This window comes from Xenopus tropicalis, chromosome 8 (assembly GCF_000004195.4).
Source record: "Xenopus tropicalis strain Nigerian chromosome 8, UCB_Xtro_10.0, whole genome shotgun sequence".
NCBI lineage: Eukaryota > Metazoa > Chordata > Amphibia > Anura > Pipidae > Xenopus > Xenopus tropicalis.
In genome coordinates, this window is record NC_030684.2 from 67152144 (window position 1) to 67168266 (window position 16123).

General features: G+C 36.2%; 1 protein-coding gene across 1 annotated transcript in view; it reads left to right on the top strand.

The window, feature by feature from the left end:
- Window positions 1-13893, top strand: part of wdr44 (WD repeat domain 44) — a 47347-nt gene extending 33454 nt beyond the window's left edge. Inside the window, exons 8-20 of the mRNA XM_002939663.5 lie at window positions 324-407; window positions 1215-1321; window positions 1497-1648; window positions 1752-1890; window positions 2399-2463; window positions 2737-2853; window positions 4875-4997; window positions 5688-5879; window positions 5990-6091; window positions 8395-8510; window positions 9612-9739; window positions 10689-10811; window positions 11195-13893. Coding sequence (XP_002939709.1) covers window positions 324-407; window positions 1215-1321; window positions 1497-1648; window positions 1752-1890; window positions 2399-2463; window positions 2737-2853; window positions 4875-4997; window positions 5688-5879; window positions 5990-6091; window positions 8395-8510; window positions 9612-9739; window positions 10689-10811; window positions 11195-11289 — 1543 coding nt within the window. The 3' untranslated portion in view covers window positions 11290-13893. The remainder of the gene's footprint in view (window positions 1-323; window positions 408-1214; window positions 1322-1496; window positions 1649-1751; window positions 1891-2398; window positions 2464-2736; window positions 2854-4874; window positions 4998-5687; window positions 5880-5989; window positions 6092-8394; window positions 8511-9611; window positions 9740-10688; window positions 10812-11194) is intronic.
- The last annotated feature ends 2230 nt before the right edge of the window (window positions 13894-16123 follow it).

Sequence of the window (16123 nt, forward strand, 5' to 3'; positions counted from 1 at the left end):
GGCAATTTACATTAATGCCAGTGGATGGCAAAGGATGGGAAATACTCTGCCTATGGTAGACACAAGCAGTGATGAGGACACCACTCTGCCGTGGTTTTTTTTTATGTTTGAGTGATGTCTTCCATAGGCAGATCATTTTCTATACTTGTATGTTTAATAGTGTTAGACAATTTTGGAGCATTTTGATTGCTTTAGTGTGCTGTCTGATGGAATTAGCTTGTTTAGTTGACACCCTGAATAGAAGTTCATGTGAGATGCATTGTTCATTCTGTGTGATGTTGTGTCTAAGTGATTCTTATGATTTTTAACCTTGTCTTTTGCAGCAATGATGCAGCACAGTCTGATGATGAGGACAAGCCTCAGCCCCATCAATCTGAAACTGATGGAGGAAAACTAAAGCAGAAGACGTAATGTATCTTTATTTCAGTATTTTTGTTTTCAGTTTTTGAAGGTTTCCATTGAATGGTACATATTTGATATTTACAATATGCAGTTTGATAATGAGCCATATCACACTCATTTAGAATTAATACGAGATGTATATGCTTAGTATTATGGTCTCTTTTAGTCAAAGTTTATCAAACTTTTTCAGTTTAAGTCCCCTAGAAGGGCCAACTGTTAGGGCACCCTTGAAGGTCCATATCGGTGTATCAGTTATTCAGCCATAGTTTCAAGAATATCTAGGACAGAATTTACAAATTCACCCCAAATCTCCCTAACTGGCATTCATGCTGGACTTTCAAGTGCACTGTATCTTGCAGAGCAAACGACCATTCTTTGCAATTCTTAGTGTAGTTGATGTTTAGGCCGAGCACCCCCACCACTTCTCCTCAATGTTTTTTTTTCTTCAAAATGAGAGGCATGGGACCTAGAGTTCTAGGACTGCATTAATAACTGCAAAATGTACAAACATGCTCACTTTTACATGCTCTGTTACTTTTACATGCTCTGTTTTGTCCCAGAAATTATTAAAATACCTATTAATATATTAGTTTGCATGTGTATGGAATAAAGGATCTCGCTTGGTTGGTGTATTGAAAAGGTATTGAAAGCCTTAGTGAAAATTTGAATCCATGTCACAGACCTCCAGGTGACATTTCTGTCTTGTAATCTTATTCTTCGTTATTTATATGAGTTCAGAAATTTAAATAAGTAGTTCATTATATTTAATGTATAGTAATATACATTGCCCCTCTTTTGTTTTTCTTTTTAAGGACTCAGCTAAAAAAATTTTTAGGGAAATCTGTCAAAAGGGCAAAACATCTTGCAGAAGAATATGGAGAGCGTGCAGTTAATAAAGTGAAAAGTGTTAGAGACGAAGGTGAGAATTTCCTGATATGTTCTTCTAAGTGAAGAGTCAAGATTTAAGGATTCAATGGTTTTGGAACCATGATTCATAAACAACACATTTAAGAGATAGTGGAATGTTTCTGACATGTTTATAAATATTTTTCCAGTTTATAATTTCTAAAAAGCACATTCTTATTATCTTTTAGTTTTTCACACTGATCAAGATGACCCATCTTCCAGCGATGATGAAGGAATGCCCTACACAAGACCTGTAAAATTTAAAGCTGCACATGGTTTTAAGGGACCATACGACTTTGAGCAAATCAAAGTAGTGCAGGATTTGAGTGGAGAGCATGTGGTAATCTTTGGTTTTATTCTAAAAATAGAAATATTTTTATTAAGTGTAAAGGGTCTTGTTGTTTAGATGTTGTTTTGGTTTTTTTTTTCTTCCCTGTTTCTAGGGTGCTGTATGGACAATGAAATTTTCTCACTGTGGTCGATTGCTTGCCTCAGCTGGCCAAGACAATGTAGTGAGAATATGGGTTCTTAAAAATGCATTTGATTATTTCAATAACATGCGAATCAAGTACAACACAGAAGGTACATACTTGTTTGTTGGTTTCTTATTGAATAATCTTTCAAATCTTTAGATGTGTTGCATTGCATCAGCCTGGGTGTGCCATTTTCCAGTGCACTCCTCTCTTCTATATAAGAAGAATATTTGCTCTGTAAATGTTAGAAGGAACTGATGTGTTAAATTGTATCCCAAAGTTTTTTGAGAAATAGTGCATTCCAATTATATATACATATATCAGTGTTAAAAGTTGATTTATTAAACCATGTTTTGCATAACAATGAAGATAGTAAGTTAATATATTAGGGCATGGCTGTTTAGCTGTGGGCAGATGTGACTCAGGGGATTTTATGGGACCCTAGTCTGCTCAGTGTCTCCATAAACTTTGTATGCCGTTATTTTAAAATAATACCAAAAATGCACAGTGAAAAATAAAAACTGGCCCACAATTTGATATTATATGATACGGTTTACAACATGATAACAATACATACAAAATGTATACAGGCTGCAAATCTTTGCTTTTCTTTTCAGGAAGGGTGTCCCCATCCCCATCTCAGGAAAGTCTTAATTCTTCCAAGTCTGACACAGATGGAGGGGTATGTATTTCATGTAGATAGTTGTAGAGACTAGTTGAAAACAGAAATACAAACTGTTATTTCTTGGTCATCAGATAAATGAGTACCAATGTATTCCAGTTACAATAACAATTTTCACCAAGCTATGTTTTTTAGCTAATTTTAATTCTGTGACAAAGTCCGATTTCATGCTCCTTTTTTCCTGTGTAATCTAGTGTTTCGTTTTTTGTTTTTGGATAACCCACTGTTTTCTGGTCAAAGGTATTTAAAATGGTATGTATCCATATATTATAGGTCTATAGTGCAACAGACGACATGGACCCTGATGATAAAAATGCCCCCTTTCGACAGGTGCCATTTTGTAAATACAAAGGACACACAGCCGATCTTCTGGACTTGTCCTGGTCTAAAGTAAGGAAAGTTTAAACAGCATTTGCTTCCTATTAAATGTTCCATCTGCTTAAATGCAAAATAGTCACAGCTGCCAATTATTGCATTACAAAAATGTCTTTATAGCCACATTCTGGCATCAGACATGCTTTTATCAAACAGTGTATCTAAATATCTGTTACTATTTATGAATTAATAAGTGTTCCGTGCACAGAAGTCATGATGGAAAGATTCCATATTCTTGTGGCTTTGTTTAAAAAATCCTTTTCATTCTGCACTATTTATTTAATGTTGCAATTTAGGTTTTCTAGACTTCAGTAGTTACTTTTTGCATGTTAGAATAGAATTTGTAGAATGAGCACACTAATTACTAGATTTCTTTTAATATACAATTATTTAAAATAAATGTCACCTCCTTGACTAGAACCTGAGTTTTATAGCCAAGCAATATCTGAAGGGTCGCAGGGTACCAATCCCATGCAGAACCAGGTATTAGTAGGGGTTTTTAATAGGGGGTTTGGATATTATTATAATCATATATTTTTGTGCTGACATATTCTCCTGTACAGGTATTATGCATCACTCACATCAGCCCTTTCCAAAGTGTAGTTCACATTCTAAGGCAGTGATCCCCAACCAGTGGCTTGTGAGTAACATATTGCTCACCGCCTCCTTTGATGTTGTTCCTGGTGGCCTCAAAGTAGGTGCCAATTTTTAAATATGTTTTGGAGCCAAGGTTTGGGAGCACAAGAGACCCAGTTTTACTCCAAACAGAGATTCCTACAGGCCAGCAAACCATGGGGCTACCAAATAGCCAATCACAGTCCTTATTTGGCATCCACAGAGAACTTTTTTCATGCTAATGTGGCTCACCAATACCTGTTACATCTGAGTGTGTCTCATGAGTAAAAAAGGTCCCTGTTCTAAGGTCACTATCACATTGATACAGACTGTGGTCAGTTTTATCATTTATCATTTGAAAGGTGCCAATGTGTGTTCTTTGTAATCTTATTGGTGTAAATAATACATTTAAGAAGGAATGTTCAAGACCCTGGACTAATTGACTAAATTAAGTACTTGGCAAAGTATGTGTTTTATATTCTGGTAAGAGCACATATTTGTATCTACCTATTTTTTCTTAAAAGAGTTGTTTTAGCAGTACGGTCTAATATAATTGTCATGTGGCCCTAATATTTCCTCCTGCATATTGAAGATGTTCTTCAATATTATCAATCATTTATCTGAATGTCACTTGTGCTGTGATAGATGCTTCTGTAAGTAGGCATGGTTCATATAAATCCAGGCCCGGATTTGCGGAGAGGCCACAAAGGCCCGGGCCTAGGGCGGCAGAAGTTTAGGGGCGGCAGAAGTTTAGGGGCGGCATGCCGCCCCGCCGCAAGAACATTTTTTAATTTTGCTCCCATACGGAGCAGTCGGGACCTCTCCCCACTGCTCCGTATGGGAGTTAAAAAGAGCGTTCGCGCATGCGCTGGCGCTTTGCGCATGCGCAATGGGGAGCTGGCGCTTTGCGCATGCGCACTGGGGGCGCGCTTGCGCATGCGCAACGGGAGCGCGTTTGCGCATGCGCACTGGGGTGCGCGTTCGCGCATGCACATGGGGGACTCCCACAGGGGCGGCCTCGGGGCGCACCAAAGAGAAATCCGGCCCTGTATAAATCAGCAATCTAAAAGGACAGTGCATTCTCCCTTTAGATGAATAAATAAACCTGAGAGGAGCATGGTGATCTAATGTCTTATATGTTGGTAGTATAAATAAATGTCAGGAGCTGTTTTGTAGTTTACACAGTTAACTATGTAACTTATCTTTGCTTAGTCTGCAAAAGTGTTTTTAAATGCTTGATTGTGCATTTACTGGAAATCGAATTGCATGCAGTTTAAATTATAGCTTTCCCTTAGCTGAGTACAGAATCCTAATTATATAGCTACAAGTTAAATCGTAGCTAAGATATATAGTGTATCTATTGTCAAGATGAACAAATATATTTCAGAGTTCTTACAATGGTCTTCCAAATGCTCCTACAGAATTATTTCTTACTCTCATCATCAATGGACAAGACAGTGCGTCTGTGGCATATATCCAGGAGGGAGTGTCTTTGTTGCTTCCAGCATATTGATTTTGTTACAGCAATAGCTTTCCATCCAAGGGTGAGTCATGTTTCTGTGGTTTTCAAGATATTGTGTTAAACCCAGATTGCTTTCATTTTTTTTAAACCTGGCAATTTTAGGCTTATTTAGCATGTAACAGTTCTTCTGAAAAAAGCTCTGAAAATTGTCCCAGGAAAAAGTCTGTTCATTAATGTTCATGTCGATGGAAGCAGGTATGTTTTGCTAATATTATTGCTGTTGCACATGGGACAATTGTCATCATGGCAACTTTTGCAGAGAAAAATGTACCACTTGTGCCATAACTCTAAGAGGCATGTTTATTATTGTTTGGTTCAGTTGGTTCGACTTGTTGCCAAAGGGATTTTAACATGGTTTTTTGTTTGTTTTTTACCACAAGCAGGTTTTGGAAAAAAATAAAAAGCTTGCTACCTAAAAGCTGGTAGGATTCAGGCACTTACTCTCACATTCTATAACCTATTGCTCATGCCTGGAGGCTGAAGCTATATTAAAAATGCTCCTATGGGTAACTTCACTTATGGTTATTTTTAAAGTAGAGCCACCACCAGAAAGCTAATACAAATTTTTAATCAGTTGATACATGAGTAGAAATCAAGTTTATGCAGTTAGCAAATTTTAGGTCAATTTGAAGAGTTTTCGAATTTATTTTTGTTGTATTTAATTCAGTTTATGCTGTATTCAAAATGTAATTGTATAGAGCTTTCTCTCTAGGATGATCGTTACTTCTTAAGTGGTTCTCTTGATGGTAAACTCAGGCTTTGGAATATTCCTGACAAGAAAGTTGCTTTGTGGAACGAGATTGATGGACAAACGAAATTAATTACAGCCGCTAACTTTTGTCAAAATGGAAAACATGCAGTTATTGGCACGTATGATGGAAGGTGCATTTTTTATGATACTGAGGTAATCACTTTTTTTGATGAGGGGTGCTGGGGTATAATGGATTTAAATGTGACGTTACATTGGAAAACAGTATTGTTTTTAAGTAATATTGTTTTGTTTTCTCCTTCTAGCATTTAAAATACCATACCCAAATACATGTACGCTCCACGAGAGGGCGAAACAGGGTAGGAAGAAAAATTACTGGAATAGAGCCATTACCGGGTGAAAATAAGGTACGTTTTAAATTATTTTGTGACAAGCAGAATGAAGCTACTCACTGGCTAAACTGATAAATTATGTAGATGATATATTATTGCAAAATTAGCATCCTTAGCTAATAACATCTAAATCACATATACACATAGTACATGTTTTGTGCACTTAGTATTTATTCACTACATAATATTGTTATGATTGCATGTTGTCCTCCTAATGAAAATGCAGACAAAATTGACTTTTTTTCTATTATGTACTAATAGCAGCAATGTTTGTTTGTGTTTGGTACCCCATGGCAATCAGAAGCTTACTTTCAGTATACTGAAGATGTACACACATACATTTTTAATTTGGTTCCTGCACAAACACAATTTCCTTCAATATTGTTTAACTGTAGTCGTACACCAGACCGACCTGTGACACCACTGAGTATGTGTGGGGTGATCTGCCAGTGCAACACTGTAACAAAGAGTGCCTTAAACTTGATCCCAATTTAGCTATAATTAATCCTTATTGGAGGTTAAACAGTCCTACTGGGTTTATTTTGTCTAAATCATTTATAGTAGACTTACGGTATTGTGACAAATTGTGTAAAGATCCCAGGTCCTGAGCATTCTGGATGATAAATCCCATACCTGTAATACAAATATTGACAGAGACTCACACTTAAAGGTCTTTCAGTTCATTAAGTTAAGTATACATTATGACATTATGCACATCTTTTTTTTTTTTTTTTAGTTAAACATCCCAGTAATCGTGCTTCTTTCTATAAATATTTTTATACTAGAGCACACTAAGGGGCCCATTCATTAAAACACAAATTTCGGATTGTTAAAAAGCATGATTGGAAAAATTTCGTAGTAACCACAATAATTTCTGATGTGCGTAAATTGCGTGAAAATTTGTGTCGTGGTCGTACAAAATATTGTGGTTGCGATACGAAAGTTAGGAAATTTTTGTATCTGAACGATCGTAAAAGGCGCGAAAACCTTTCTGACTTTAAAACTTCAGTGCATGATTTTGGAAGCCTTTCATAGGACTCAATGGCACTCTGCAGCTCCAACCTGGCCAAAGGAAAGTCACGATACTGAAGCTTGAATGAATAACAAAATTTTTGTTGTCTTTGTGTAAAGTACGACTTTTTCGTAGAATAACGTATGTATCTCGAAAAAGTCATACTATTTTAATGATATTGTTAACAGTACAAATAGTTCAAAACTTTAAAATAAAAAAAAAAAAAGAAGAATAGAATAAGAATTTTTTTCAGTCGTGGTCATGCTTTAATGACTGGGCCCCTCAGTGTAATAGTAAAAGCAGAATTAAAACATAAATTCATCATTATAGTATAAACCCCCATTTTCAGTTTTTCAGGGGACCAGAAAAAAAATGGTGCAAAATCCAGGAAAATGTAAAATCAGGGAAGTTTATTATGTGTTATATATTAGTGGGACCACAAAACAATGGTGTAAAATGCAGGAAAACATTCTCCATATCATATAAGTTCATATACAACAATTTGCTATTTTTAGTTGCACTGTTTGCAATGTGTCTGTTGACAACCTGTGAACAGAAACATAGGCACAAAGTCCCTCTTTGCTTTGCATGCTTTGGAAGCATGTTTGGCTTTTTTTGTATTACCATTTATTTTCAAGATTATCATTTTAAAGGAACAGTAACACCAAAAAATGAAAGTGTATAAAAATAATTAATATATTATATACTATTGCTCTGCACTGGTAAAAGTTGTGTGTTTTCTTCCTAAACACTACTGCAGTTTATATAAATACCCTGCTGTGTAGCCATGGGGGCAGCCATTTAAATTGAAAAAAGGAGAAAAGGCACAGGTTACTAAGCAGATAACAGATAAGTAGTATAGATTCCCATTGTATTCTTCACAGTTTATCTGTTATCTTCTTATGTAACCTGTGCCTTTTCTCCTTTTTTCAATTTAAATGGCTGCCCCCATGGCCTCACAGCAGCTATTTCTATTAACTACAGTAGTCTTTCTGAAGCAAACACGCAACTTTTACCAGTGCAGGGCAACGGTACATTATATTTTAATTATTTTAAAACATTTTTATTTTTTAGTGTTACTGTTCCTTTAAAAATATTTTTCTAGATATAATGCATTCTCATTTCTCAGCCCTGTACAATACACTGCGTGGGGGACTCATCTAAATATATAATAGCAACACTTTGCTTTTGTGTACTGGGCATGAGGCACTGCTTAATTATTTAATTTAATTCTTATGAATGTACTGTTCATTTTTGCCTTTTTAGATCTACCTTTTTTAACCTGTTTGTGTTTATTTTACCTCAGATTTTGGTGACCTCAAACGACTCCAGAATAAGGCTGTATGACTTGAGAGATCTGTCATTATCAATGAAATACAAAGGCTGTGTTAATAGTAGCAGTCAGATAAAAGCAAGCTTCAGGTAAAACGAAGAATGTTGCCCCCATCTGCCATACGCCGGCATATTTCAACTGCGATCTGGGTCCTTCAGACCTATTTAGCAGCTTATCTGCCCATGTATGGGCACCCCTGGCAGGCCTACCTGATCGATATCTGACCTAAAATTGGGCAGATAACGATTGGCAGGTTTGATTTTCTGTTTGATCGAGGAGTGCATTGGCTCGTTAATGCAGTCCTCAGTCAAACGGTGCCTATGCCTGCCATTTTAGTGTTTGGCGCTAGGGCCAAATGATCGAATAAGATATCTCAAGATACCTTAGGTGGGAATTTTGAAAGATGATGTGCTAGTTTGGCTACCTTGCCAACAGAGCGGATCTTACTGTGTAGGGCCACCTTAACTCACCATGTTGTTAAATCATTATTTTGCATCAGATCCAAATATCAATATACAGTATATCTACACTGGTTTGCATGCCCATTGACCTAATTATTTATTGCATGCATATATGTACATCATTCAGTAGAAAATAATTTACACCCAACTTACTCTGAGCAGTACAAGTTAGATATTTGCATTTTCTTCACATGCGTATATAGAATAGATAATAGTCCCCTGACATCAGTTCATAATGTAACATTCATTAAAAAAAAAAATTCATAGCAACAGCCTGCACTACTCATGTAGTAGTAGTTTTAACCCACTTTGGTGGGCAAGGCATTATGTTTGCTCATAACCTAAAATTGTTTGGCTGGCACCTCACATTGCCGAACATATGATTTTAATTGAACACAAACATGGATGCAGTTTGGATCCTGGTTTTTCACTTCAAAGCCATAGTTGCTTCATTTTGTGCCACTTAAAGGGTTAAAGATGTCAACCTTCACCAATCTAGCATGCTATTTTCATTTCCCATCTTGTCTGAATATGCACTAATTAAGTGATAATAAGAAGGTGAGAAGTTTTTACTTAGTGATTGTCCCAAAAGTGTGATACTGCTGCCTAAGATATGATCTGACCCTAGTCATATTCAATAGTAATAATAAATAAAGGCAGTGGTTTCATATAATCTCATTCAGAATCTGGGTGACAGGATAACGTTAAATACTCTATTCTTATTTCCAGTCATGATTTTACATACATTGTAAGCGGCTCTGAAGATAAATATGTTTATATCTGGAGTACGTACCATGATCTAAGCAAGTTCACATCAGTCAGAAGAGATCGCAATGACTTCTGGGAGGGAATTAAAGGTATGTTATGAGAAGACAAATTAAAAAGTGTTGCTTTTTTTTTTTTTCTAATGGTTGGCACCATCTACTTTTGAAACACATCTTTTCCTAAGATTAGCAGCACACAAGTTAATTAAAGATGACCATATATTGGCAGTGAGCCAGTAGGTGGGGAGACTTGCTTATTATACCCATGTGCGGCAAATAGCATGGCTGTCCGCTCCAGAAGCTCCCTCACGGTGTCTAGCCCACCTAGGTGGCTTTTCCATATAATCATTCCGATATATAATCTGCCAGGCTTTGTCCAGTCATTTTAATAGTGAAAAAGTTGGACATATTTTGACCTTTTCCCATTTTAAAGGGGTTGTTTATCTTTGAGTTAACTTTTAGTATCCTGTAGAGAGTAATATTCTGAGACAATTTGCAATTGGTCTTCATTTTTTATTTGTAGTTTTTTTTTAGTTATTTCATTTTCAGTTCAGCAGCTCTCCAGTTTGAAGTTTCTGCAGCTATTTGGTTGCTAGGGTACAAATTACCTTAGCAACCAGGGAGCAGAATTGGCCATTGCATAACATACTACAGGTATGGGATCCATTATCTGGAAACCCATTATCCAGAAAGCTCCAAATTACGGAAAGCCTGTCTCCCATAGACTCAATTTTAATCAAATAATTCAGGTTTTTTTTATATTGATTTCCTTTTTCTCTCTAAATATAAAACAGTACCTTGTATTTGATCCCAACTTAGATATAATTAATCCTTATTGAATGCAGAACAATCCTATTGGGTTTAAATAATGGTTTTTTTTTTTTATTTTTTAGTAGACTTAATGGATGAAGATCCAAATTACGGAAAAACCCTTGGTCCCAAGCATTCTAGATAACCGGGTCCCATACCTGTAAAAGTTAACATATAGGTGAACCACCCCTTTAAGACATTTATGTAACAATGCCCTCATTTTCCCTTTCAGCACACAATGCAGTTGTTACGTCTGCCATCTTTGCACCAAACCCAGGCCTAATGGTATCAGCAGAAACGTCTTCTGAAAAACAAGAAGGTGACCAAGCAGAGCCAGTAGAAAATATACCATCAGGTGAATATCATATTACAGTTCCAAACTCAAGCATAACAGAAACCATATGAAATGACGTTTTCTTTACGCGTAGCCAAAAGCAGATATATTTCCTATTTAAATAAATAGAATTAGCCATCACTTTGCTGTGTTATTGCCTACCTGGCTGGAATCTTTCACTAGGTGATATAAGCCTGTTGTTAAACAGGACAAAAGGCCAAGAAAAAAAATTTTGAATTTTCTAGAAAAAAAAAATTCTGATATTTTCTAAGCATAAATAACTTGCAGTGTTATTATGAAAAACCCTGGTTTGGGTGGTGTTAATTGACTTTGTTTATAAAGATGCTTTCTTAAAGTATTTAATAATCTAAGAGGATACATACTGTTCTTGTGTTTTTTCATAGGTGCATTGAAATCTGACCATACAGAAGTGCTTCTCTCTGCTGATTTTACTGGAGCAATTAAAGTATTCATTAACAAAAAGAAGAATATAGCATGAACCGAAACACAATCTACTATTAGGAAATGTTCCCACAGCCAAGAGTACTTGAAACATGATGGTGACACATAACTTGGCACATCCTCAGTAGATCCCTCAAACCTTGGTCGCCAAAAGAATTTCTAACTCATGAAACTGAAGATACAGATTAGTATCATCTCCTCCTCCTAATCCACAGGTCAGCTACGTACGACACTGCAGATGTTGTGGAACCTCATTCCTTAAATAATTTAGGTCTTAGCTGCTGAAATTTAAAAATGATGGAAACTGCGAGTTTATCAATATCTGCAATGTTTAGTTAATCTGTAAGTTACAATATCAATTTTAGAAGTAAGCAAATAGCAAATATTTGTTTAGTGCAAATGGAGTCTTTAGCCAGGAGTGCCATTTTTCTGCTTCCAATGGATGCTGTTATGCAGTTTTTCTTATCTGGTAACAACCTGTGTGTTTTTATTAAGAGGGAGCCACCTTGCTCTGTATCTTCAGTTCCACCCTGGCCATGAAAAGCAAAGTCAACATTGCACAAGTTTGTCTGTGTGACTGCATGTGAAGCAGGTCTTTGCAGCTAGGATGGGGATCCTTTGTAAGCAGTACCCAGTAGTTCATATTAAGGGCAACTATAGTCCATAGTAACTTGTACTTTGGTCCTGTGGCTGCTGTACTAGGACCCCTTGGCATAGCAGACCATATAATATTATTAAGATATTAACTTACACCCCTGAAGGTTACTTCAATAACCTTGTGCATTGGAATATTTGGGACTGCCTGTCTTCAGTTTAATACCTGAGTCATACATACAACTGTCTTATAGAAAATACCCGATGGGCATTTTAACCAGCCCAGTGGGCACCAGGGGAAGGATGAGATTATGTCCTAAGGCAGTGTACATTAATAAAGTTGATATAGCAGGACTTTTGTACCTCCAGACCCATACTATGAAAATAAGAGTTGTTACTTCTTACATGTACTTGGCCTTAAAAGCTTATTCAGCCTTCATTCTGCCCGGATTGTCAGTACAGCTCAATACAGTGGAAATCCATTTATTGCATTCCAGAATTAAACTTTAAATGTGTGATCTGAAATGCAGGTCAGAAAAAGTCCTTAGTCATAGAAATGTTGGTATAGTGACCATCTGGCTTAGTTTGCTGAGAGGCTACATTTGGTGACCTGTATATATTTTTTGGTTATAGATGAACCATTCTTAATCTTTAACCAATATCATTTTTAAAGGAAACATTGTATGTTCTTAGAAGGAATGTCTTATCGGATCTAAGTGATTAGGCAAAGACAAGATTTATCACTAAGACAACATCTGTTTATTATGTGTCAAATGCTTTTACTTCTAATGCACAAATCAGAACATATATGTGGAGGCAGTTAGCACATAAGCACATTGCTTGGCTATAAATTCCCTAGGTAAAAGATATACTCCTGCCATGTGTTGGTTGGTGGCTTAAGGTTTTAAATGGTCTACTGCATGTACAGCATAAATTATTTGCAGTGCCACAGCTATGTGGTAGCCATGTACGAGACTACTAGAAAGCAGTATGTCTGTCACACAAAGTGCTTGCTTGTTATTTCTCCTTAGTTAGTAGACTATATAACTTACTTTACCTTTTTCTTCTCACATTAATGGCTAAATAGAGAATTTTTTGCAGCAGACAATAATGTAGGCCATATGCAGATTCAGATGCAGTGGTTACAGACACATATATATGTGCTTTGCTTGCACGCTTTAGCATTACCATTTCATACTTATCCTTACAGAAATACAATCATGGAAGATTAACCTTCTAAACCATTCAGCAATGAATTTTAGATTTCCCTGTCATGCTCAACATTAAATTGTTAAATGGTGCTACACCAATCAAAATATTTAACCCCCACTGGTTTAGGGGCAATGCAGTACTAAGCATTGTAGACTTATTTATTAACTATAATGGAAAAAAGAGTATATGTTCTTTTTATGTGAAATGGGAAAGGAGAATATTTTTATTTTCTGTTGCACAAAATTGCATTTTCTGATTATCTATGTTGGTGGTACCTATCAATAGAATAAAATGTTGTTTCTTTTAGGTCAGAACATTTTAAAGTGAAAACTTTCTGGGATTTGCTTGCAACCTTTGCTTCTGTATTTTTTGTTGTGACTTATACATTGATTTGTATCGCCTGCTTTGCACTCTGGGGCACATTACTTTTGCATTTAAAAAACTCATTCCTTCTGCATCAGCCCATTAGTCTTTTAGGGGCCTGACAGCCCCTACCTTCTGTGTGGGCTTAAGATGCGTTCTTTTGCACCTATGATGTTTTTGGTGTCCTAAAGCATTAAAGGGTCATTCTGAGCAATGATAGGGGTTTTTCAAAACTGTGTAAAAAGATAATTGTTTACATTTTTTTTAACTCTTGTAGTTTCAGTGAAAGCTTTATTTCTGTTAAGGTAATTTGGGAAAGAAATATGTATATAAATATGAGCTCACTATGTACCAATGAAATAACTTTCTGAGTTATTGATGGTCAAATGTGGACAAATAAAAAAAAAAAAAAAAAAAAACAACAAAAAAAAAAACTGTCATTAAAAGCTGATCACCGAAAACTTGTTGAATGTTTACTTTGTCTTTATTTGGTGTCGGAGCGAGAGGATTCCTTATAGTACAGTGTCAGTTGTAATGTTATTTAGCCATTTTCCACCTATACATGTGCAGTAAGAAAAGTTTTTGTTTTTGACCAGCTGGTTGGAGCATCAACAATAAAATGCAGATCAGACACCCAAATTGTTTTATATAATTTCATGGTCTTTGTGATCATTGCAACACAAATATGACATAACCTCTTTAGTGACCATTGTATAGAAAATATGCTATTTTCTAAAGCAGTGCTATCGTCTTTCAGATTGTTTTAAATTAATGCTTTTAATTATTGATCACTGTTAATAGTGTGTAGATTTGGAGACTTTCGAATCTCAGGGACCAAACTCAGTCTGATAGTATACCAAGAATCCCTCAGTAAGACTACAAAAATTAACCCAGAGGTTTCCAGACACCAGAAATGAATAGGGTTACATGTTACAAAAGCACTTACTACAAAACTATAAAGGCAAAATGAAGCTTCAGCGTCCATATATACGCATTGTTTCCTTTGGCTCCAGTGCACACTGCCTCAAGCCCTTCAATCACAAGGATTTGGCCTGTTCACAATGCTGCCACACACATAAAAGAAAAAAAACTGAGCTTCCCACTTATTGAGTCTGGTATGGGTTCTGAACATGTAGATTGCAGGAAATGTACAATAACTACATTGGCCGCGCTTCTGAAAACTGGGCTCAATGTTTTAAAGTGGTTAAAAAAAAAAACTTTATTCCATCAGCAATGAAAAGTACAGACACAGGTCTGATGCATTTGTAGCTAATCAAAGACTTGGCACAAAACACATCTGACCTGTGCCTGTACATTTTATTGCGGATGAAATGAAGTTATTACATTTAAACCACTTTGAGTCTGGTTTTCAGAAGGACAGACAAAAAGGTGTTTAAGAGTCATTATGAAGTATCCATACCAAGATAGGGCTCCTGGTGTTTGCCAGAAAGGAAGTAGAAAGTGTCACGAGTACCATAAAATGCATTCTCCCTCTCCAGCAGTAAAGTAAAATAATTTCTGTGAAGTGTGTTGATTTACACAATACATGTTTTCAGCCAAAGGTAAAGCTTTTGTTCTCACAGTATGCTATTAAAAATAAAAATGCATAGCTTTACTGCATACACAGCACTACAGTCCCCATGCAGAGACGTAGCCATATTGCACCTTACTTGTTATACTGAAAAATTGGGGTAAAAGTGCATGCTACTCATACACAAGCATTATTGTCATTTATCTATTCACATATTTGTGAAGCTAGTGCATGTTGTCTTTAAATTGTGGCGAATATGTAAAATAGCACTGGCTAAATGTGGAGTCAAACATTTTAAGCCATGACCCAGTAAATGTAGCCAATTACAGAAACTTGCATGTGATCCTGTTGCTTTGTTTTGAGTTGAAATGGAAAATGTTGTGCTTAAATGTATTATTAGTTTAGTGTAATAATGTTTTGCATATAATGATATATGGTAGTTAAGAAGGCCTGCAAGGTTCTTAGGGGTCCTCTGCAAGTCCCAGCATCTGAGAAGCAACAAATGTGTATGGTATACCTAAAGTCACCTGTACACCTGCTATAAATACCTGCATCCTCACTCCATGCCCCATGGGGGTGCACAATTGTGCCCCCCAAACCCTTATTTGTTACGTTACTTATCCTCTAGTGGTCTAAGCATTGAAGAGTTTGATGTATACATATTTATCTTATGCCCCTTAAAGAAAAACTATACCCCCAGAATGAATACATAACCAACATATAGTTTATAATTTGTTAAGTGACCTATTAAAGAATCTCCCAAACTGGAATATATAAATAGTAAATATATAAGTATATCAGTAATCAGTATATATATCAGTAAATATTGCCCTTTTACATCCTTCCCCTTGAGCCACCATTTAGTGATGGGCTGAGTGTTCCCTCAGAGATTACATGACCAATAATAACTAACAGGAAGTAGTGAGGGAGTAAAAGACAGAACTCTGTCCATTAATTGGCTGATATGGCCTAGCATGTATGTGTGCCTTGGCTTGTTTGTGTGCACTGTGAATCCTATAATCCCAGAAGGCGGCCCTTAATTCTTAAGCACAAGCACATGCACGATTTGGTACAAAATGTCTTTTTTTTCCCACAGCACACCTCAGGCTTTAGTGGGTCTTTTTTCTGTTACATCTTGAAACAGTTTAATATGCATTTTGGTTAATAAAGA